Genomic DNA, 23,544 nt, shown 5'->3' on the forward strand with positions numbered 1-23,544 from the left:
ACACGTGGCCATGTACTTCCTGACATGAGGCCTCATGTTGTAAAATGGCTGCCACAGCTCCAGGCATCACATCTTAACATTACCATGTCTGATGTAAGGTGAATGTATGTATCTTTTTGTGTATCCAGATAAAGGAAACCTTTTCAGGAGCCCTGACTTCAGTTCCCTTAATGTCTTGTTAGCTAGAATTACATCACAGGATGCCCATGCCTAAACCAGTCAGTGGCAAAAGGAACGGGATGATGATGATGACCTCATTGCTTGATGGCTGACATTATTTTTTTTTTTTTTTTTTTTTTTTTTTTAGACAGAGAGAAGGAAGGAAGGATAGAAGGAAGGAAGGAAGGAAGAAAGGGAAACATCTTTTTAAACATTTTCTTGTTTTATTGTATTCTGTTTCTCCATTTTTGTTACATGGGCTGGGGCCGGGAATCGAACCGAGGTCCTCCGGCATAGCAGGCAAGCACTTTGCCCGCTGAGCCACCGCGGCCCGCCCGATGGCTGACATTATTGAATACTTTATGCCACAGGCTGGCCCAAGTACTTTACACACGTTAACTCATTTAATGCTCCTACCAACCTTATGAGGTAGTCACTTTTTTTTTCAAAGAGAGTTTATTACTACGCGCATAATAGGAGAGCAGATGGCCTAGGGTAGTCACTTTTTCTTTTCTTGCAAAAATCTAGTGTTAGTCAGTGGGACACAGGTCTATATACAACCCCTTTCAATCTTGTTCACCTTCAATATAGTAATATTACTTATAGACTTGCTAGAGAACCACCTTCACTTCTATGTATTCCCTTACATTGGAGTTCAACCACATTAGCTAACCGTTCATCCATCTCTAGCTTCTATGTGTCTCTAAGTCCCCTATATTCTGTATTATGTGTTTAATTTTACCTTTACCGTGGTCATAAAAGTGGAATCAAACAGTATGTATACTCAAGGCTCATCTGTCTGGTCATGTGTTTCAGGATGCTGTTTTGTCTTACACTGCATAATATTCCATCGTATGTATATGCCATATCTTGTTAATCCACTTGTCTGTTGATGTGTATTTGAGTTGTTTCCATCTTTTGGTGATTGTGAATAATGCTGCTATGAACATCGGTGTGCAAATATCTGTCTGTGTCATTGCTTTCAGCTCTTCTGGGTATATACCAAGTAGTGCTATTGCTGTGTCATAGGGCAACTCAATATTAAGTTTTCTCAGGAACCACCAGACTGTCTTCCATAGTGGCTGTACCATTATACATTCCTACCAGCATAAGTGTCCCAGTTTCTCCACATCCTCTCCAACATTTATAGTTTTCTATTTGTTTAATAGCAGCCATTCTTATAGATGTGAGGTGATATCTCATTGTGGTCTTGATCTGCATTTCCCTTACAGCTAATGAAAATGTGCATCTCTTCATGTGTTTTGAGCCATCTGTATTTGCTCTTCAGAAAAATGCCTATTCGTATCTTTAGCCCATTTAATAATTGTATAGTTTGGTCTTTTTTTGTTTGTTTTCTCTGTGTGTGTGTTTTAATCATCTTAAGCCTTATAACAAAATGTACAAACTTGTACCTCTGGTCTGTCTCCCCTAACTAAATCCTTATGAGTTGGCAAAAGCATCATGACCAAGCACATAATTTGGTGGCTTTACAATTTTACGTGGTTTTGAATAGCAGCTTAAAGACAACCTGAATCATAATTTAGTCTGACTTAAGATAGTAAAAAAAAAAAAACAAAATTTAACTTATCACAGTGACTTTTTTTTTTTTTTTTAACATGGGCAGGCACTGGGAATCATTCATGATCTGAATTCTGGTATATGAGATTAATTTAAATATACATGTACAAAAGACACAAGATATCTGTTATATAATAAATAATGCAGTGGCCAATTATTACTCATTAGTAGCTTTTTTGAGATAAACTATCAAGTCTGCCCTTTCTGCCTTCTTAATGCCAGAAAGATCATTTTTGTTCCAGGGATGGTACTTCTTGGGATTCTCCAAGTCTCTTAATAGTATCTCCTCTTCCCAAGTGGTGCCTGTGTTCCTGTTGGCATCTGTGTAAGAGAGCCAGGGAACTGACCTGTCTTCTGTCCTCAGAGACCATGCAGATTTGGCCCCGCCTTGTGCTTGCCTCCCTTTTCCACATGTGGCACTGGGCCCGCTTCTACGCAAAAATCTTGCCCTTCTCAGCATCACCCAATTTGAATTCATTCGCTCTCTGGTCACATAGGGTACGAAGATCCCGCTCAGGAGCTGGATGTCTCACTCTCTCAGTCCAAGGACACACTGCTCCGCGCCTATGTACCAGTGTTGGTGCAACCTCTGTTGTTCTTTTGCTGTTGAGTTACATAATTTATGTGCATCTCAAACCTTTGTCTGATGTGTGATTTCCAAATATCTTCTCCCATTGAGTTGGCTGCCTTTTCACCTCTTTGATAAATTCTTTTGAGGTGTAGAAGCATTTGATTTTGAGGAGTTTCCATTTATCTATTTTTTCTTTTGCTTGTGCTTTGTTGTGAAGCTTAGGAAGCTACCTCCTATTACTAGGTCTTGATGTTTTCTTCTAGAAGCTTTATGGTGCTAGTTCTTATATTTAGGTGTTTGATCCACTTTGAGTTAATTTTTATATAAGGTGTAAGGTAGGGGTCCTTTTTCATTCTTTTGTATTGATACCCAGTTCTCCATGCCCACTTACTGAAAAGACTATTTTGTCCCAGTTCAGTGGATTTGGGAGCCTTGTCAAAAAATCAGTTGACCATAGATTTGATGGTCTGTTTCTGCACTCTAGATTAGATACCACTGGCTAATACCTCTATCTTTGTGCCAATATGATGCTTTTTTTTTATGGCTTACTTCATTTATTTATGTATGCTTTACAGTTGCAGCATTCATACATAAACATTCAAAAACTTTATAAAAGATTAAAATGGTTATAAATACAAAATTTTTCTTTGCATGTGTGTTGTTGCTGTTGGTTTAACAATCCCCCACCCTCCAGAGAACATGATGCTGTTTTGACCACTGTGGCTTTTATAATAAGTTTTAAAGTCAGGAAGTATTAATCATCCCACTTCATTCTTCTTTTCTAGGGTGTGTTTAGCTATTTGGGATCTCTTTCCTTCCACATGAATTTGATAACTAGCTTTTCCAAGTCTTCAAAGTAGGTTGTTGGAATTTTGATTGGTACTGCATTGAATCTGTAGATCAATTAGGGTAGAATTGACATCTTAACTCTATTTAACCTTCCTATCCATGAACAGAGAATGTCTTCCACCTATTTAAATCCTCTTTGATTTCCTTTAGCAGTGTTGTTTGGTTTTCTGTGAACAAGTCCTTTAGGTTCCTAGTTAAGTTCATTCCTAGGTACTTGATTCTTTTCTTGCATTGTGGGGGGTCAGGAGCAATAAATCAGGCAATAAATCAGGCCCTAGCCAGAAGAAGGTATCCGGAGTCACAAGATCCAGGGCGGGAAGTTCCCAAGAGTTAAAAATTGAACAATAATCATTGTTAAAAAACTAAAAGAATGGGATGTATTGGGCAAGAGCAAATGGCATTTCTCTGCTTCTGTAGATAAGATTGCTTGCTTACAGCTGCAAACCAAGATGTGGCTCAAAAAGATAATGTCCTTTTTCCTGCTTCTGTGGATATGCTTGTGGTTTTTACCTTTATAAGCCCCCCTTGAGAACTCCCCGGGGCTGCTCTCTGATTCCTCCTTCTTGGGTTTCTGAGGCAGTCCCTGGCCGACTAATAAAGACTCCTAATTGGCTTGCAAATTGCTTTGACTTGTGTGGTCTCTCTTTTTGTGCACCCCACAACAGCATGGCAGGCACCAGGAAGTGAACCTGGGTCTCCAGCATGGCAAGCGAGAACTCTGCCTGCTGAGCCACAATGGTCCCCAATCTGTATCTTTTTTTCTCTTTTACATGGGCAGGCACCAGGAATCGAACCCAGGTCCTCTGGCATGGCAGGTGAGCATTCTTGCCTGCTGAGCTACTGTGGCCCACCCTCCAATCTGTATGTTTTAACTGGTAAGTTTAGTCTGTAAAAACATTCAAAGTTATTACTGAAAGGCATTTCTTGTATCCATCATGTTAATCTTTTGGGTTTTATTTGTCAGATCTATATATTCTTTTCCCTGTTTCTCTTTTTATCCTTTGTTACCCTTACTGGTACTTTTCAATTCTGTGCCCTCCTCCAGACCTCCCTCTCCTGACTTTTTTGTTTCTTTTTTTTTCAACTGGCAGGACTTCCTTTAGTTTTTCTTGTAGGGCAGGTCTCTTGTTGACAAATTCTTTCAGGAGTTGTTTGTCTGTGAAAATTGTAATCTTCTCCTCACTTTTGAAGGACAGTTTGGCTGGGTACAGAATTCTTGGCTGGAAGCCTTTGCCTTTCAGGATCTTAAATATGTCATACCCCTGTCCTGTCTTCTTGCCTCCATAGTACCAGTTGAGTAGTCTGAACTCAGTCTTATGCGGTTTCCCTTGTGTGTAGTAGATGGTTTTTCTCTTGCCACTTTCAGGATTTTCTGCTTTTCTTCAACATTTGACAGACTGATTAGTATATGTCTTGGAGAAGGCCTATATGAATTTATTCTATTTGGAGTTCATTGAGCTTCTGTGACTTGCATATTTATGCCCTTTATAAGGGTTTGGAAGTTTTCACCCATTATTTTCTCAACTAATATTCCTAGTCCTTTACTCTTCCCTTCTCCTTCTGGGACACCAGCGATTCTTATAATTTGTGCACTTTGTTTTGTCCATCATTTCCCCGAGATCCTATTCAATTTTTTCCATCTTTTTTGCCATTTGCTGTTTTGAGTGTCTGAAATCAGTTGTCCTGTCCTCTAGTTCACTTATTCTTTCTTCCACCTCTTCAGATCTGCTGTTGTGTGTCTCTAGTATATTTTTATTTGGTCTACAGTATCTTTAATCTCTGTGATATTTGCTATTTTTTCTTTTTATTTTTTTGAATTCCTCTTTATGCTCCTCTAGTGTTTTCTTCACCTCCTTTATGTCATTAGCCATCCCATTTATCTTATTTAGTAGAGTTATATGAACATCTTTGATTAATTGTTCCAACGTCTGTCTCCTCTGTTGTTTTAATTTGGTCGTTAGGCTGGGCTATATCTGTCTGCATCGTGATATCCTTAGTGATCTGCTGTCTTCGTGGCATGTGTCTTGACTGGCTTACTTTGGAAGTTGATTTCCTTCAGTAGTCTAAATAAAGCCTTCTATTTGCAAGATGGATGTGGAGCAGGATGCAGGACATGAGGCGGGGCACAACAGTGCAGTAATGCATTGCGGCACAGGTATAGGCACAGGTTGGGGTGCTACACTGGTGCCTGTGAGTGTGGGTGCCCCTTGGTGGGGAGGATGTGGCTGTGTGGGTGATGGGTCTGGGGGGCGTAGCCCTGGTGTGCGCTGGTCTAGGGCACGGGGCCCTTTGTGTGCATGCGCAGAGCTCAGGGCAGTGGGTCAGCGTTGCACCTGCTCGGGCTGGAGGCAGATGTGGCCTGGCTATGCAGGTCAGCACTTGCCCAGAGCTGCAAGGCGTGACTAGGGGCCATGTGTATGTGCATATCTGGGAGGGCAGTAAGCTGGTAGTCACCTTTAAAAAAAAATTTCATTGTGGTAACATCAAACAAAATATCCTATCTAAAATATACATTTCACTGGTTTTACATTCACAATGTGCTACCATCACCACCATCCATTACCAAAACTCTGTGCCAATGAAGCATTAATTCCCCATCCCCCTAATATATTTTCTGTCTATGAATTTGCATACTGTAGTTATGTGAGATCATACAATTCTTATTCTTTTCCACATGGCATGCATCTGAACTTCATTCCTTTTTATAGCAAATAATACTCCATGTATATGTCACATTTTGTTTAACTGTTGATGGAACTTGGGCTGCTTCCACTTTTTGGCAATTGTCAACAGTGCTGGCTATGGGCATTGGTGTATAAATACCTGCTCTAGTCCTTGCTCTCAGTTCTTTTGGGCTTATACTTAGAAGTGAGTTTGCCACTTCATGTGGTAATTCTAGACTTAACTTTCTGAGGAAGTGCAAAACTTTTCCAAGGAAGCCCCATCATTTTACATTCCCACCAATAATATACAGAGGTTTCCTGTTTCTCTGTATCCTCACCAACACTTATTTTCCATTCAAAAAATAGTAGCCAATTATAGTGGGTGAGAAGTGTATCTCATTGTGCTTTTGATTTGCATTTCCCTGATAGCTAATGATGTTCAGCATCTTCTCATGTGTTTATTGCCATTTGTTTATCTTCTTGTGAGAAATGTCTATTCATGTCCTTTGCCCATTTTTAAATTGGGTTGTGTCTTTTTGTTGCGTTGTTGAGAAGTTCTGTATATATTCTGGATAAAAACGCTCATCAGACATGTGTTTTCCAATTATTTTTTCTCATAAGAGTTGCCATTTCACTTTCTTGATAATGTCCTTTGCACAAAGGTTTTTAATTTTTATAAAGCAAAACACTTGTTGCTCATGCTTTTGGTGTAAAGTCTAAGAATACATTGCCTAATACAAGTCCTGAAGATATTCCCTTATGTTTTACTTTTGTAGTTTTATGGGTTTTGCTCTTATATTTAGTCTTTGATCAATTTTGAGTTAATTTTTGTATATTGCGTGAAGCAGGGGTCTAACTTCATTCTCTTGATACCCAGTTTTCTGAGCAGCATTTGTTGAAGAGATTATTTTTTTTAAAACGTTTTACTTTGAAATAGTTTCAAGCTTACAAGACAGTTGCAAAAAATAATACAAACCCTATACAGAGAACCCCAACATACTCCCTTCCCATGCCAAATACCCAGATCCACCAATTTTAATATATATATATATTATGAATCAGAACAATTTTATTTCTGAGTTTGATAACCCACAGACCTTTAAGGAATATTTTAAAGGCTGAATAAAATCCAGTGGAAATGAAATTAAATAGGGAGTTTGAGAAGAAAACATATAGTTCAATACTTACATTACAGTATATTTTCTAGGTTCTAGATTTCCTGTGTGCAACAAAATCAGTGTAAACATCTTGAAACAAAAATATTCAATTTAGTAAACTGACATGCTGTATCTATATCAGATACCTGATGAGAGTGCCTTTAAAAAATAGTTTCTCCTCACTTACACGGGCACTTCAAAGTGATTCTAAACAAATACTGCAATGCAGTGCTTTGGAAAATATATTAATTGCAGAAATGTCCACAAAGAAATAACTGGTGGCATGGTAATGTGAAATGGTATGGAAATCTGAAATGTAAAAAGGGGGATGTAAGACAATGTTCAAAAGGATTATTAGATAGGTTTTGCTTCAAAAATACCTCAAGCAAAAATACAGAATGATAAGCTCACTACTTTTTATGAATCTGTTATAACTAGGACTTGCTACCTTTAAAATATTCATTCTTTCAGCACTTATTTTTGGAGCACCTGCTGTTTGACAGGTATTCTTGACAGCTGTGTGTATACTGATAAATAAAACAAATAAGGTTCTCTGTAAAGAGAGAAGCCTTGGTATAAGAAGTACTCAATATACCCTTACAAATTTAACTAAATATGGCTTTTAGGACTAAAGAGAAAAAAGTATTTCCAGAAAAATATTTCCAACTTTCTAATTAAGAGTGCTTATGTATCTAAATAGCAAGTCAGTATTTCAGAGGACCATATATATATATACTTAGAAACTCAAATGTGCTAACTATTTCAGTTGATGTGATACCTGTCTCACATATTATACTGCCTTGATATTTTTCCCAAAGTAAAATCTTACCCATAAAACTTTTTAAAACAATGAAACCTTTCATCTATTCTTGTATCCTAAGTCTTAGAAATATGGAAGAAGTTCCGATTTTCTAATCTGAACATAAAAGACAATTTAAACCAAGCACATTGCATATCTGAAACTGGTGTCCTAATTTTTTGTACCACCACCAATACATCATCAAATCTGGGGAAAAGCAAACATGATTGTGTAGGTGAGGCTACTGTAACTAATCTTCATCATCTCTTTGAAGAGGAACTATCTGAATTTCTTTGGCTATCCTCTCGGCTAATGTTCTACTACTTGCAGCAATTATTCTTCGTGACATCAAATCAAATGGTCCACCTGTACACCTATTAGCACTCCACCAGCTTCAGTAACAATGCCAACTCCTGCCACATCCCAGCAGTGAGTTCCCATTTCATTACATGCATCTGCTCCTCCAGCTGCCACAAGGCACAAAATCACAGCTGCTGTTCCAACACCCTGAATCCCACGAATGGGAATGGAAAGAAGTTTTCCGTATTAGAAAGAACAATTCTTATGGTCTCCGCTGTTCTGGAAGAGCCAACCTCTGTCACCAAGAGTGATTTTGTAATATCTTCTTGTGAAACCTGTAGTTTTTGACCATTACAAAAAGCACCTTTTCCTTTCCAGCCAGTATACATTTTATCCTCCACACAACTGTATACAACTCCAAATTCCATCTTTTTTATTTACAACAAAGCCAATCGAAACAGCTACAAAAGGAAATCTATGTACAAAGTTAGTTGTTCCATCAATACGGCAGTAATCGACGTGGGGTTGTCAGTTAAAATACTTTTCTCCCCAGTTGCCACAGAGTCCTCACCAATGAAACTGTGAGATGGGTACTTTTCCTTTATGGCAGAGAAAAGCATTTTTTCAATTTTTTGGTCAGTAGCAGTTACCAAATCAGCTGGAGAACTTTTAATCATGACATTCATTTCATTTTTTAGAGCTTCATGAACCACTCAGGATACAAGACTCAGGATACAAGCTTTGGCTTGCTAGGGTTGTTGCATAATCCATGCATTCCTTCCAAGGGTCAGCCATCTTCTCAGCATGCGTGGTGGGGTTGCAGGTCCCGCAGTTCTGGGCCCCAATTTTAACATTTTGCCACATTTGCCATGTTATTCTATCCATCTACCTACCCATCTCTCATCTGTCTTAACTCTATTTTCTAGACATCTGAGAGCAGGTTGCACACACCATAGTCCTTGAACAAGTAATATCTGCCTGTACGTTTCCTCAGAACAAGGATGTTCACTTATGTAACCACTTTAAGTGCAGTTACAAAGTTCAAAAATTTTGACATTGGTCTAAGGCTTATATTCTATATTCTAATTTTTTATGTGTCCCAATAATGCACTTTTGAGCTTTTTCTCCTCCATTCTTAGATCCCATCCAGGATTAAGTATGCACTTAAGTTCCATTGCCTCTTTTCTTTTTTTTTAATTTGGAGAAATATACAATATAAACTTTCCATGCCAACTTTTTCCAAGCACACCATTCAGTGGGACAAGTCACACTCACTGTGTTGCAGTAGCCTCCCCATCATTCATTACTAGAACTTTCCCTGTACCCCAAACAGAAATCCTGCACTCATTTTGCACTAACTTCCCATTGCTCCCATCCGCATGCCTAGAAACCTGTTCTCCACTTTCTGAGTCTAACAGTTTGCATATTCCCCCATTATTTTCTCTGTGGTTACTCTGGGCTTAAATTTAGTATCCTAAATGTCTGTCTCATTTGCTTTGATACCAACTTCAATAATATACACCCCTGTTCCTGTGTCCCTCCAACCCCCACCTTTATGTAGCTCTTGTCAGATTACTTGCTTATATAGTATGGGTCCAAAACTACTGATTTGTCATGACTTTTTACGCATTTACCTCTTAGATCCTGTAGGAAGTAAAAAATGGAGTTACAAACCAAAAATACAACGGTGCTGGTGTTTGTATTTACCCATATCATCTTACTGGAGACTTTTAATTCTTTGTTGGTTCCAATCAATTGCCTAGTGTCCTTTTCTTTCCTTTTTTAAGATTAATGGATCTTAATCTCTCCATTTTTGAAAGACTTTTTTTTTTTTTTCAGATCTACAAGTCTTAGTTGGCACTTTTCCCCTTCAGGTTTTTCAGTGTTATCTCACTGCTTTCTTCCCTCCATGGTTACTGATGAGCAACTGGCATTTAATCTGAGTGAAATACCCTTATATGTGGCTTGTTTTCAGCCATGGTTTGTCCTACAGCATTTGGTGGGAGAGCTCTGTGAGCTGCCTTTAGGCACAGGACAGTTTCGGGGACACTGAGCCCGTGGGTATCTTCGTTCAGTCCTCAGGTCACCCCTAGATTGACCCAGGTATCCATGCTCCCCAGAGTGTGCATGGGGGTCACTGCTCCCTCTGGAACTGCAGCCAGAGATACACTGCCAGCGTAGATTGGCTCTGCAGCCTGGGTGCCACAGGATTTTCTTACTATTGTTGTCTTTTGATTCAGTGCTCCCCCAGTTCCTGCTAGTTTTTACTATTTAAAAATTCTATGGGCTTGGAGGGGGAGGGACCCTGGTGCATCTCATCCTGTCATCTTGGTGACATCACTCTAGTAGGTGCTATAATTGTCCACATTTTACAGATGAAGAAACTGAGGCTCAGGGAGGTTCTACAGCTTCATATCCATATGAAGTGAGATGGGATTTCCAGAGTAACTGGGCACCAGAGCTCATTCTATCACTCTACACAACATGTGGGAATAGGCAGAGGTCAAATGACTTGCCAAAGACACCAGCCAGGTTCCTGGCACTGCAATGAGCAGGAGTAGCATGGGGAGGGCTGGTGTGTGGGTCCACCTAGCCTGACGGGGTTGATCTTGGTTCGACCTGTGTCCTCTGTGTCAGAAAGTGGTCAGGAGACTTCTTCCACAGTCAACATGTGGCAGCATGGGGAAGGGGCAAAGGGGAGGCCACTGCTTACCAATCCACAGAAGAGTGGGGACAAGGTAGTGGGAGTGCAAGAGTTAACAGCTGTGTGGAGAAAATACAGTGGTCTTATTTTTCCTAAACTGATTGACCTTAACAGTTCACTCACCGATTAGAAAAGTAAATTAAGTGCCCTATCCAGTTTTTTTTTTGGTATGTGTGTGTGTGGGGAGTGTCAAATTTCATTGTTTTTCCATGTGAGTATCCTGTTATTGCAACACCATTTGTTGAATTTTATTTATGTTGGTTTCTTTCTTTTGGGAAGTGCATGGGCCGGGAATCAAACCCAGGTCTCCTGCATGGGAGGCAAGAATTCTACCATTGAGCTATCCTCACACCGCACAACCCCCATTCACTCTTAAACTGGATCTGATCCAGCAATGTAAATACGAAATGCCCCAACACGCTCAAACAGAGAAAAATTTATGTATTTATTTATCAGTGAACAGAAATCCCACATGGGGCACCCCCCCAAGTGGTCATTCAGGAACTCAGGCCAACTGTGGCCAAGGTCACGCTGATCCTCACCATTCCTGCAGGGAATGGGGAGAGCATGGTGGGGTGTGCGGGAGCCAACTGGGTAATAGCCCTCTTGGAAGCGGAACCTCACTGTAGGGGCACAGCTCGGCCTAAGCACAGAGCAGGCTGGGAAGTGTGGGCTGGCTGTGTGTATAGAAAGTAGGGGTCCCAGATTTTGGTAATCAGATTGCTGTTTTGTTTTCTAGGTCCTCTTACAATTTAAGGTCCTTAGGAAAAGCGTTCCTCTGAGGGTGGCCTGGGAAAATGAACCCTTATGGCTCCACCCAGCATGCATGCAGGGGAGAGGTGGCAGGGGCAATCCCATTTGTGCCCAAGCCTAAGGGGAAATTGAGGCAACTGACTACTCCCTCCTCCTCCTTCTACCCCTTCTTTTTCCTACAATCTTCCACAGACAGGCTCTTTCTTCTTCAGTGTCATGCCATCTTTCTTAGGATTCCAATTAAGTTCTTCCTCTACACTATGAGTGAACCCTATGAACACGCTTAGCTGTGGATATGCTGCAGAGTGCAAAAAGGAGTTTACGAATTTATTTTTAAAAGATAATGTCCAGATACTCATGACTATTGACTTGTTGCTGATCCTGATATTTTGTTCATCTTGGGTTTTTTTTTGCATTAACTTTGATTTAAAAATCTTACATTATAAAATAATATTTAGCACAATTACTGAGTTTTTCTGGTGGTCCTTAAATTGTGGCCCAAGGCGAGTACCTCACTCACCTTGCCTCGCCTTGGCTCTGTTGTGGAATTTATTTTTTTTTCTGAAATATTTTTATTGAGAAATCTTCACACACATACATTCCATATATGTGTACAATCATCACACAGTTGTGTATTCATCACCATGATCATTTTAGAACATCTGCATCAAAGAAAGAAATAGAAAGAAAAAACTCATACATACCATACACCTTACCCCTCCCTCTCATTGATCACTAGTATTTGCATCTACTCAATTTACTTTACCCTTTGTCCCCTGTATTTTTTAATTACTTATCTATATATTTTAACTCACCTGTCCATATCCTGGATAAAAGGAGCATCAGACTAAAGGTTTTCACAAGTACACAGTCACATTGTAAAAGCTATATAGTTATATAATCGTCTTCAAGAATCAAGGCTACTGGAACACAGCTCAACAGTTTCAGGTACTTCCCTCCAGCCACTCCAATACACCATAAACTAAAAAGGGATATATATATATATCTAGGATAACCTCTTGACTCTGAAATCTCTTAGCCACTGATAACTTTGTCTCATTTTTCTCTTCCCCCTTTTGGTCAAAAATGCTTTCTCACTTTTATGGTGCTAGGTCCCAGCTCATCCTGGGAGTCCTGTCCCATGTTGTAAGGGAGACTTACAGCCCTGGGAGTCGTGTCATGTAGGGCGGGGAGGGTGGTGAATTCATCTGCTGAGTTTGCTTAGAGAGAGGCCACATCTGAGCAACAAAAGAGTCACTCTGGGGATGACTCTTAGGCCCAAATGTTAAGTATGCTTAGCCTATTCTGTGCAGGAATAAGTTTCATAAGGGCAAACACCAAGATTGAGGGCTTGGTCTATTGATTTGGTTGTCCCCAATGTTTGTGAGAATATAAAAAATTCTCTATATAGATGTGTTAGTTACATTCAGTTGTCAACTTGGCCAGATGAGCATACCTAGTTTTGTTGCTGCGTACATAAGCCAATGGTACGTGAACCTCATCTGTTGCTAATTACATCTGCAGTCGGCTAGGAGGTGTGTCTGCTGCAGTGAGTGACGTTTGACTTAATTGGCTGGTGCTTAAATGAGAGATGGCAACGTAGCACAGCTAAGCAGCTCGGCATTCCTCATCTCAGCACTAGCAGCTCAGCCCAGGCCTTTGGAGATGCAGAAAGAAGTCATCCCAGGGAAAGTTGTTGGAACCCAGGGGCCTGGAGAGAAGACCAGCAGAGACCATCCTGTGCCTTCCACGTAAGAAAGAACCTCAGTGGAAAGTTAGCTGCCTTTCCTCTGAAGAACTAACAAAATAAATCCCCTTTTATTAAAAGCCAATCCGTCTCTGGTGTGTTGCATTCCGGCAGCTAGCAAACTAGAACAATAGGGAAGTTGAATATTTCCTCCTTTCTCCCTAGTCCCCCAAGGGAACTTGATTCACTGCCCATATTACTCTGGGATATATTGGGGCATCATACTAAGCTGGACAAACCAACAAGATGTCACTCCCTAGTCAAGATTCCATGTATTTGTTGTGTTCAACTAATCTGACCATACAAGTTAAATTAGGAATGGAATCTACTTTTGAATGGAGATACTGACTTAGCTCACACTCTCTCTTGGGGCAGATGCTGCTAGATTCCTAAGTTAGTTTCTTCTTTCCCTTGCCTAACAGAACCCCTGCATAATCTGGGGGAAGCAGTGTGCCCAAAATGTGACCACATTCTTCAGTCTCTGTAGCCAACATTAGTGATATGACTTAAGTTTTGACCACAAAGATGTATTAATTGGGATTTCCAGAAAGTTCCCTTAACAATGTAGGGATGTGCCTTTTTCTCTTTCTTCCTGCTGCTGGCCTGGAGGATAAGCATGCTAGCTGGACCTCTAGCAGCCAACTTCAATCATGCAATGCTTTTGAGAATGAAAGTGAGTGTTGAGGGAGTAGAGATAGAAGCCTGTCTCCTAGATATCTCCATGGCCTCTGTGAAGCCATCATGTCAGTCCTGAGCTACCCAGCTGGACTTCTGTGCCTTGTTTTCAGTCTCATGGAATTGAACGTAATCCCTTGTAGCAATCTATGTATCCCAGAAAAGCCAAGTTCTTTAATCATCATTCAATATTGCTGGATGGGTCTCTATTTCCATGGACATGTGACCCACCCAATTGTGGGTGGCACCTTTTGATTAGGTAGTTTCCATGGAGATGAGTTTCCACCCATTCAAGGTGGGGTTGCTTACTGGACCCCTTTAAGCGGACCATTTTGGGAGGAGCTGACAGAGCCATACAGCCAGAGATCTTTGGAGATGCAGAAGGAGAACACCCCTGGGGAATCCTTATGAAACGAGAAGACAGAAGAGAAAGCTAGAAGACATCACCATGTGCCTTTCCAGCTGACAGAGCTGTTCTGGACACATTGGCCTTCTTGAATCAAGGCATCTTTTCCTGGATGCCTTAGTTTGGACATTTTTATGTCCTTTGAACTGTAAACTTGCAAATTAGTAAATTTTCCCTTTTAAAAGACATCCTATTCCTTGTATATTGCATTCGGCAGCTTTTACAAACTAAAACACAGTACTTTCATAACAAATACTAATCTATCCCAAAGGTAGACTTAGGCAAAGATTTTATATTTGGAAGGGCAAAAGCGAAAATTTATTAAAAAATAAAAAAGAAGACTTAAACCTATTACACATGTGTATGGCCAAAGGAAGGTGGACCTGGATCTCTCCAAAAGTTGGGTGAATGTGTAGCCTGGAGTGGGTTTCCACAGTGAGCAGAGGCCTAGCTCAGGTGCGGACAGAAGTGCTGCTTATCCCTGAGGATGACAATTCTGACCACACCAAAGCAGGCCCGTAGTGCAGGCCTTTCGTAGTTTTGATCACAAAAGCATAAAACAGGTTGCCAAACACTTGGGAGAAAAACAGGTGGTTTTGTTTTCAGGATTTATCACTCAAATTGTTGAGGGAAACAGATCAACAACAAGCCTCTTGAGTTTTTGTGGAAACTGTGCTGCCAGCAAAACCCCAAGCTGACAAAGTTGGGACTACTTGGTCCCCAAGGAAATCAATGCTGAGCTGTTCGCTCAGGTAAACCGCCACGTGCTATGGCCCCAGGCCACTGTTTCCCCACACCCACCTGAGCTGGGCCCACATGACTGCCTCTCCCAGAGGAGTAGCAGAGCGGTTGTTGGGGCCCCACAGGGATTCACTCCCAGGCTGCAGGGAGGGTGGGCTGCTCCTGGGGAGGGAAGCCAGTGCAGGGCCACTCCATCAGTTGCCCCTTCTGTTTCCCAGAAGAGATGGAGTGAACTCCCTGCCCTGTTTGTATGTTGGCTCTGGATAAGACTCACAAACTTGTCACTTGGCTATAGGTCGCTGAGCTGTGAGGAGCTGTATCCACTGACCCAGCCTGGAGGGCTGTGCTGCCCCGACATCTTCGGCCTGGGCCTGGGAGTGGACTGAAGCTTGGTGTTTCCTCCCTTTGGGAGGGACAGGTGTGGTCATGTTGTGTGTAGTACACCTGCCTTGCAGTAGGGGAGCTGTTGCTTTGCCCACAAGTGCAGGAAGCAGCATGGGTGGATGCTGGACGTCTGGTGGGTACAGTAAGCTGGCATCTGCCTCCTTTTGTCATCGCAGTGGGCTTCCTCTTGGGTTGACATGCCTTCCCTGCCCCCTCCACGATGATGTGTGTGGAGCCAACCTGCCTTGATTTCAGGGACATCAGATCCAGGACTTTCATAGGCCCTCTGGAGAGAGGCACTTAGAACCCGGCAGGAGCTGCCAGGGACCATCCTGTTACATAGTGTTTTAAGCCTGCAGGAGACCAGAAAACATGGAGAAAAATGTACCAGGGGCCTGGAACAAGATCCCCTGTGAGCTTGTGGACCCTATGGTTTCATGAGCTGGGAAATTCCCCTTTTGTGCTCGAGCAAGCTTGAGCTGGTTTTAATCATTTGCTATGCAAGAGTCCTGGTTAACGCTTGGTAGGGATGAATGCATGGCACCCAGTCAGGGCTGCACCTGTTCTCTGATGGGGGCTGGCGGGGTGTGGACGAGCAGCCCTGGAGGGAAGCAAGAAACCTCCCCTTCCTCATTCATTACTGTGCCCTGGTATCACTGCTTCACTTTTCTCTTTGAAGTGGACTCCAGTATGCAAAGCCTGTGCCTGACCAAGTTGCTGTGTGTCCCACTGACCCTGCCTCGCAGCCATGCTTAAGCGCTGCCCCATCAAAAAGAGACTGTTTGGACGGGAGCTGAGCTGCTGGTGCCCCAATATGTTTAAGCCAAGAGGCCGTAAATAACTGGATCCTTCTAAGTTAAGTCTGTTCTGAACGAACCAGTGTCTATAAAGCCACAATTCTGGATTAATAGGGAATTCTTGCCTCCCTCCCATTTTTTCTTTCTTTTTTTGCCAGAAAAGTGTTACAGTTAAATACATGTTTTCCATAACAACCAATACTGCATGTCCTATTTCCCTAGGAGGAAAAGTGAGCACCAGACCACTTTCAGTCTCTCCCAACAGATTTTTTCCCATGAGTCTGAATTTATTCAAAAGCAAAACATACTTCTGTTCTTTCTAAAGTAGTACTGATACAGTATTTCTAAATATAAACTTTGTTTTATTTAGCATCTGAAGTACGCTTGGGGGAATTTTTTTTCTCAAACAAGTAGAATATAACACAATCAGCATAAAATAGAAACTAAGTGACAACTTTAAAAATGTTTTCCTTAACAAAATCTGAACAAAGATCTCTTCCTATAGCTCTACTCTGTTCCCAACTTCTTTAAAAGAGCAGGAGAAGCAGCCAGCCAGCTGCTGGCCCCCGCGGGCCCCAGGCTACACTGCAGAACGCTGACCGCTGCCAACTCCTGAAGGCACGGACCTCCACACTCGTCTTGGCGCCTCGAGAAACATCGTGCAAGGCCTCTGGCTTCTTTAAAGCAAAGTTTTTCGATTATTATAGTATCACCAGATGACTTTAGGATGAAATGAAGGGCTGTCCTTATACAGATGTGGCCATAAAAGTTAAAGGACATCATGGACCTTTCACACCATGGACACCACCGAGCTGGGCTGCCAGCTGGAGTCAGTGAGCCGACCACCATGCAGGCCTGAGGCTGGAGGTCATCAAAACCAGGCAGTGCACATCCATGACGAGTCTACCCAACACAGGTGGCCTTCAGAAGACTGATTTAGTCTGAAAGCAGTTTGCTTGTCCAACTCCGATTTCTTACAGGGTAACTGCTTCAATACAACTTAATACATAATTTATAACAACAATCTCTCAGACAAATGTGCAACAGAGATGGCTTCTTTCAAACAGTGGTCTTGACGGTGTTGAGGGAATAGAGGAAGGAAAAGCAGGGTCATTCCTCTTAGCTTCAAGCTCTTACAGGAAAGATAACCATTTCATAACTTTAAATTATTTCCTTAAGTCAGTGGTGCAGGCTGAGACACTCTGTTTCATAGGTGTCATTTTCTTTCCATTTCTCAACATTTAAGTTCTATTTTAGTAATAGTGATAAAAGTGCTGATGAGAAATTATGTTAAATCAAAATTATAAACATCCTTAGCAAAAAAGTCTCTATAACACCTCACTTGAGGTAAGAAAGTTAAGAATTTGTTGTTACACCTTCTTAGGAATCCTGCTTTAGACTAAGTTACAGCTAGTACCCTAGCATCTTAAATCAGTTGATTCCAGTTAAATCCTTTACATTAACAGTTAGACATGGTGAATTAAAAGAAAAATAAATCTCAATTTACATTTTATCTGCCTCACCTGTTTTAACAAAAGCTACTCTAAAACAGAAGGGACTCAGCTGCCCAGGACAACGTGAACCCAGCACATGATGGGCTTGTGAGACAAATCTATCTTCCTGCCATGCTCCCAGCCAGGGAGAGGCCCAGGCATCGGTGGTCTCATGGACAGTAAGGTCAGCCCGGCACCTTGGGGCTACTGCGGGGCTCCGGCCTGAGCCATGCCTGAGGCTTCCTTCATGACAACAGAGTAGGTTTAACTTTTGAGGCAATCCCACCAGAGACCTCATCCTCATTCAGCAAAGCCAGTGAAAACTTTGGAATCAGTTTTTACTCCATCCAAAGGAAGAAACATGCAATGTGAGGGTCAGAGCGTGGTAGGGAAAGACAAAGTCCAGAAAGCATGAGCTGCCCTTTAATTCACAGCATACAACTGGCTGGACCATTATGTGATATCACAACATTTAATACAGATGACTAAAAAGCCATCTAAACAGTATAAGAAAAGAAAGAAGTGACTGAATATGTGTTTCAAACAACCAATTTGTCAGACTTTAGCAATATGCTATTTTATCCACACCTGTAGTTAATGCAGAAGTTGTAAATGCTCCTAAGGCAAAAGCAGCTGGGGTAAAGTGTTGTGCAGACAGGGTGCCATCTGGCTGGCATGAGTAAGACAAGGCAGTGTGCCCAGGACGCCGCTATTACATAGCTCCTTGATAAAAGTATACTTGCCTAGCCTCAGAGGAAATATCACTTTACTTATGAGAAAGCAGAGGATTTAGAATCCATGTCTACACAAGGCAACAACTAGTCAATCCACTGAAAACTTGCCTTCATGGAACTGACTGGTTCACTTTATGAGAAGTGCAGAGCTGCAGGCTGGCAGAGACCCCAAAGCTGAGCTAGGGCCCCAGCAGGCTCAGGGATGCCTGGGTGCTCCTTACCCGTGAGGTGGGGCCTGGGGCCCTCAGAAGTCCAGGCTGTGCCAGCACTAACGGAAACTCCCCACACGGATGGAAAGAGACTCTTCTGGTCTGTGGGGCCGGGCCGCTGTGTCCAAGACGGAGGAAACATCACTGTTGTGCACACGGTGGGCTTCTCGGCTAAGAAGACACAGAGGAGGTTTCACTGCCTCATGGGCACAGTGAGCATTTTGGGAGCTCAGCAGGCTCTGGGAGGAGCTTACTGTCACTCCGAGATTCATTTCAGTTTTAGGGTCAAGTTCGAACAAACCACAGGGCTACCTGTTTGCCATTGGACAGACATTTCCCAACTGTCAGGTTCAGAGAAAACTGGCTGACCCTCCCACCAACACCCTAACAAGGACGCTGGGTTCCCACACCCTGCCCATACAGAGCACCCAGGCTTGGGGTCTTTTCCAGTCTGCTGGGGAAAAATACTTCACAGCATAGATTTTTTTTTTCCTCCTTTCCTTTAAAAACGAAATTGGGACATTCATAACCTGCATAGATCTTAAATGTACAACTCTGTGCATTTCCATAAGCATGCATACTCTTCTTACTACTACTTAGCTCAGGACACAGACCGTTAACTGCCCTACAGGAGTTTCGCCCCTTTAGTGCCTGTCCCAATGTGGCCATGGTCCCGACTTCCGGCCCAGTAGCCTCCCTTTCCCTGCCTTTTTCCACAGCCTTTGTGTCTGGCTTCTTTGGCTCAACTTGTCATTTGGCCGCACTGCTGTGAGGAGGTTTTTCTTTTTCATGAGTGCTGAGTGAAGATTCCACAATTTACATGGCCATTCTCTTCTAGGTGAACATTTCACTTATTGCTAGATCTTGGCTATTATAAGGCTGCCACATATTGCTGGTACATCTTTTGGTTGGGTCTATACTCACATTTTGGGGATCATATCCTTCAGATCAGCACTGCCGGTGAGTGTGTAGTGATGTCTTTGTGTAGTTTGAATTTATATTTCTTTTATCACAAGCTAATTTGGTGGAACCTATTTTTATATGTTGGTGAGCCATATGCACTTCTTTTTCTGTGAACTGGCTAGTCATACCATTTACCTATGTATTTACTAAACTGCTGTTTTGTTCTCACTGCTTTGCAGGTGGGCTTACAAAATGATAACAGGTCATACCCTTTGACCCAGCCGTTCCACATGCAGAAATTAGCCCTGCAGATACAAGGTTATTTACTGCAATACTTTCTGTAATAGCAGAAGGTTGGAATCACCCTAAATATTGGTGAGCTGGGTGTACGCTGCATGCACGATGGTCTCCACAAAGCAGGACACTCAGCTCCCACTGCACGAGGGGGCAACCTACAACAGATGTCCAGTAGAAAAGCAAGGGACTCCAAGAACCCAGATGGGGCAGCACATTCACCTACACATCTGCTAAGGCACCTCTGAAAGGACACAGGTAGTAATGGTATCTGCAGCATCTGGTGAGTGGCTCTGGGGCTGGGGGATAGAGCTGAAGGGGACAATCACTGAATGGTCTTGTGGCTTCTGACATTTGGACCATGTTATTCTATTAACTTTCCAAAAAAGAAAATGAATGAAAAGCAATACAGGAAGCAGTTACATCATGGAGCTTACAAATCTATCAGCTGTTGTATATTCTTCAGAGGGTACAGGAGACTTAGGATCAGCTTTTCAATGGCAGCAGCAGCAACACAAAGTGAAAAAGTGTTGCAGCTCCCACAAGACGGATGGAAGTGGAGCTGCGGGGACGACTAAAGGCAGCCTGGTGGTGGCCAAGGCTTGGAGAGAAAAGATGCAGTAAGAAGTTAGAACCCAACAGTTTCACTTACATTGAAGTATGGGGAAAAAGCAGTGTTCTACTCTATATGCAACTTATGCTGTATATAATTATAATTTTGCATGTGTGACTTTAAAGTAGGAAACACCCTGTAGTGATGAGTTGTGATCCCTTGTTCCCCTGTTTTTCAGGCTCTTGCAAGGCACTGAGCTGGAAATGGAGCTGAAAAATGCATGTTCCTTGCACTCCTGTGGCTCCTGAAGCAGTGGTAGAGACAGAAAAGTAAATGGTGGGAAACAGGGTGAGGACAGTACTGCAGAGGCCCAGAGCCCAAGGATAGCAGACAGTAAGGAGCTCTCAGGTTACAGGGATGTATTTTCCAGGAGGTGAACTGGAAAGAGATGGGCAAAGGAAGCAGGGCAGCAGGGCTGGAGACCTGCAGTACTGATGTGTGTGGACCACTCTAACCACACATACTTCCTGAGGATTGAATTAATGAACCAACTCATTCAACAGACACCTATTAAACATCAACAGAAGCATGTTCTAGGTACCAGGAGTAGAACCATGGATAAGTCAGGAAAATCCCTTGTGTGCACGGTTTCTGAACCTCTTTGCCTTCACACCCACCATCCAGTCTAAGCCAGATCATCTTCATTTAAATAATATAACAGTTGCCTAATTAGTCTCAACGGTTCTATTTTTATCCCTCTATAATTCATTTACGACACAGTAGCCAAAGCAATAGTTTAAAAATGTAAATATCTGATGTCACTCATCCACCTAAAATCTTCCAATGCTCTACCTGTACGTAAAAGAAATTCTAAACTCTTAACCATGGCCATGAGGCCTACATGGCCCAGCCCTTCCCATCCCACCACTGCCTCCTTTGGCCTGTCTTTTCCTTGCTCTCTATGCTCTGGCCCTGGCTGCTTGCTAGGTGCTTAACTGTGAGCCTATGGAGGGCAGAGGGCATCCTGCTAGTTACTGCACAACAATCCCTGACATACTGGAACTCAGGATGACAACGGGTGGGAGATGAAGATTAGGAGGTGAGTGGCCCAGATCAGGCAGGGAGATTACAGAAAAGGCTGATGCATTCATACAAGTAAGAAAAGACACACTCTACCTCAAGACAGAATCTAAGAAAAGGCCAACCTAGGAGATGCCAAGATGTGATGAGATGGGAGTGGGGAGAACTGCACCTCTGGCCAGTTCCCTCTGTGCAGTCCCACTGCACCTGTGTGGAGGTGACGTTATTAGCCAGGCAGGTGTGACTCCACACAGAGGGAAGGTCATCAACTAGTTTCAGCACATTCCAGGAAGAGGTTCTGGGGAGGACAGAAAGCCTAGAGGCCAAGAGAGATTCATGCCTAACCTTGAGTGGTAGCAGAGGAAGAAGTGAGTCCACCCATGGATGAGATGACTAGGGGAGAGCATGTAGTAAGAGGGAAGAGCAGGGAAAACACTGCCTCTGAATGATGGGCAGAGAAAGGGAGCCCAAAAAGGAGGCTGAGGCAGCCTGGGAGGTAAGAGGAGAAGCTGCACTGAAGTAGCAGCCAGAGGGTGAGAGCAGCAAAGAGGAGGGTGGGGCCAGCGGCACTGCACAGGGCAGAGTGGAAAGAGGAAGAAAGAGGCCACTGGACCCAGCCACCAGGTACTCGGCAACCTTAAGAAGGGCAGTCCAAGTTAGGATGCCTACTTGGTTGGGGAGTGCTTGCATTCTTACATGACCAAGACCTGAGGGAAGAAGCTGAGGAGAGGGGAGGAAGTGCAAATGACTGACAAAGCTCCTGAGGCTGTGGGGGGCAGGAGCTAGAGCACAGGCACACAGTTCCTCATGGTTGGCTCCCTAGTCTAAATCTGCTCCAGGTCCCACCATGAGCTCTCTTAGGAAGCAGTCTAAGGAACACGTTAATACGTGGTTAGGAGAAAAGAATCCCATGCTATATTTCTTTATAATGAACAGTTTTATATAACAAGAGCTCCAAGCCTAAAGCCTTTATCTTAACAGTTTTCAAAGATGAATAAGGAAGAGTCAGACGGGCCCCTAGAGGTGTTGAATGAAATCTGTCCGTGGCTTAGAAGCTGAGAACTGGAAAGTTACCTTTTCTTTTTCCCCAGAGCAAGCTGTTTCTGTTTTTCTTTTCCAATGTCATCTCTGATTGTACTGAAATCATCATCCTCTTCAACCAGCAGATTCTGCATTTCAAAATAATTGATGAGCAGTGTTTTCAGACATCTTTTTTGGTCTACATTTAAGAGATGTTTCAAAATTATCTAAATTGACAAAAGGGATAAGCTAGATTTAATTGAGAAAAAGCAAGCAAAACACAATCTAGTGCTGGATGAAAACAAATGCAGCAAGGAAAGCAGGAAGAACTGCATAAGGAAAAATTAATTTTCAGCCCTCCAACTTTCATCCTTCATTCACCAGAAATGCCCCATATTGACAGTGATGCAAACCAAGGGACAGCCCAGCTCCACACCCATAAGCCAAGGACTTCACCTCCTGCCACTCATCTCCCAAGCATGCCTACTTCAGAGGACTGAAGAAGTTAAAGGAACACATACAGAACACTTTCTTATAGTGCTTCCCCATTATAAAATGTTCCCTCATACATACTAGCTACAAATGGTGTTCACCTTTTACAATAGTTTCTTCATTTTGATTTTTAAAGGAAAAAACTTACAGATTCAGTTGATGCCTATCTCCCCCACCCCCACCCCGAGGCGACCACTATGCTGAATTCAGTGCTATCATTCCCATCTTCATCTGCACCTGATCACTAATTAGCATTTGCTGGGCTTTAAACTTGATATAATTGATCACTCTATATGTACATATCATCCCGTGACTGGCTATTTCTTAACATTATATATTTGACGTACACTCATGTGGACATGGGTAGCTCTGGTCTATTCCCTTTGCTGTGTACTATTTCACTGTATACATACATTTTGTTTTAATTTTATCTGTCCCCTTTTTGAGTGCCTTTTTTAAGTTCTTTCCAATTTTTGCTACTAC

At 42.4% G+C, this 23,544-nt stretch overlaps 1 protein-coding gene and 1 pseudogene across 12 annotated transcripts in view; both read right to left on the reverse strand.

Annotated features, from left to right (window-relative positions):
- Positions 1–23,544, reverse strand: part of USP40 (ubiquitin specific peptidase 40) — a 163,478-nt gene that overhangs the window by 15,565 nt on the left and 124,369 nt on the right. For 2 of the 12 annotated variants that reach the window (XR_013173121.1, XM_077155459.1), the window contains exons 31-32: positions 22,624–22,718; positions 18,732–18,890 (exon numbers count right to left, since the gene is read on the reverse strand). Coding sequence is in view for 11 of the 12 variants with exons in the window: in XM_077155459.1 (XP_077011574.1) it covers positions 18,779–18,890; positions 22,624–22,718 (207 nt within the window). In the remaining variant the exon portion in view is untranslated. The other 10 variants (XM_077155463.1, XM_077155467.1, XM_077155465.1 and 7 more) reach the window with 8 other exon arrangements.
- Positions 274–8,961, reverse strand: LOC143678244 (inositol monophosphatase 1 pseudogene; annotated as a pseudogene).

This window comes from Tamandua tetradactyla, chromosome 3 (assembly GCF_023851605.1).
Source record: "Tamandua tetradactyla isolate mTamTet1 chromosome 3, mTamTet1.pri, whole genome shotgun sequence".
Lineage (NCBI taxonomy): Eukaryota > Metazoa > Chordata > Mammalia > Pilosa > Myrmecophagidae > Tamandua > Tamandua tetradactyla.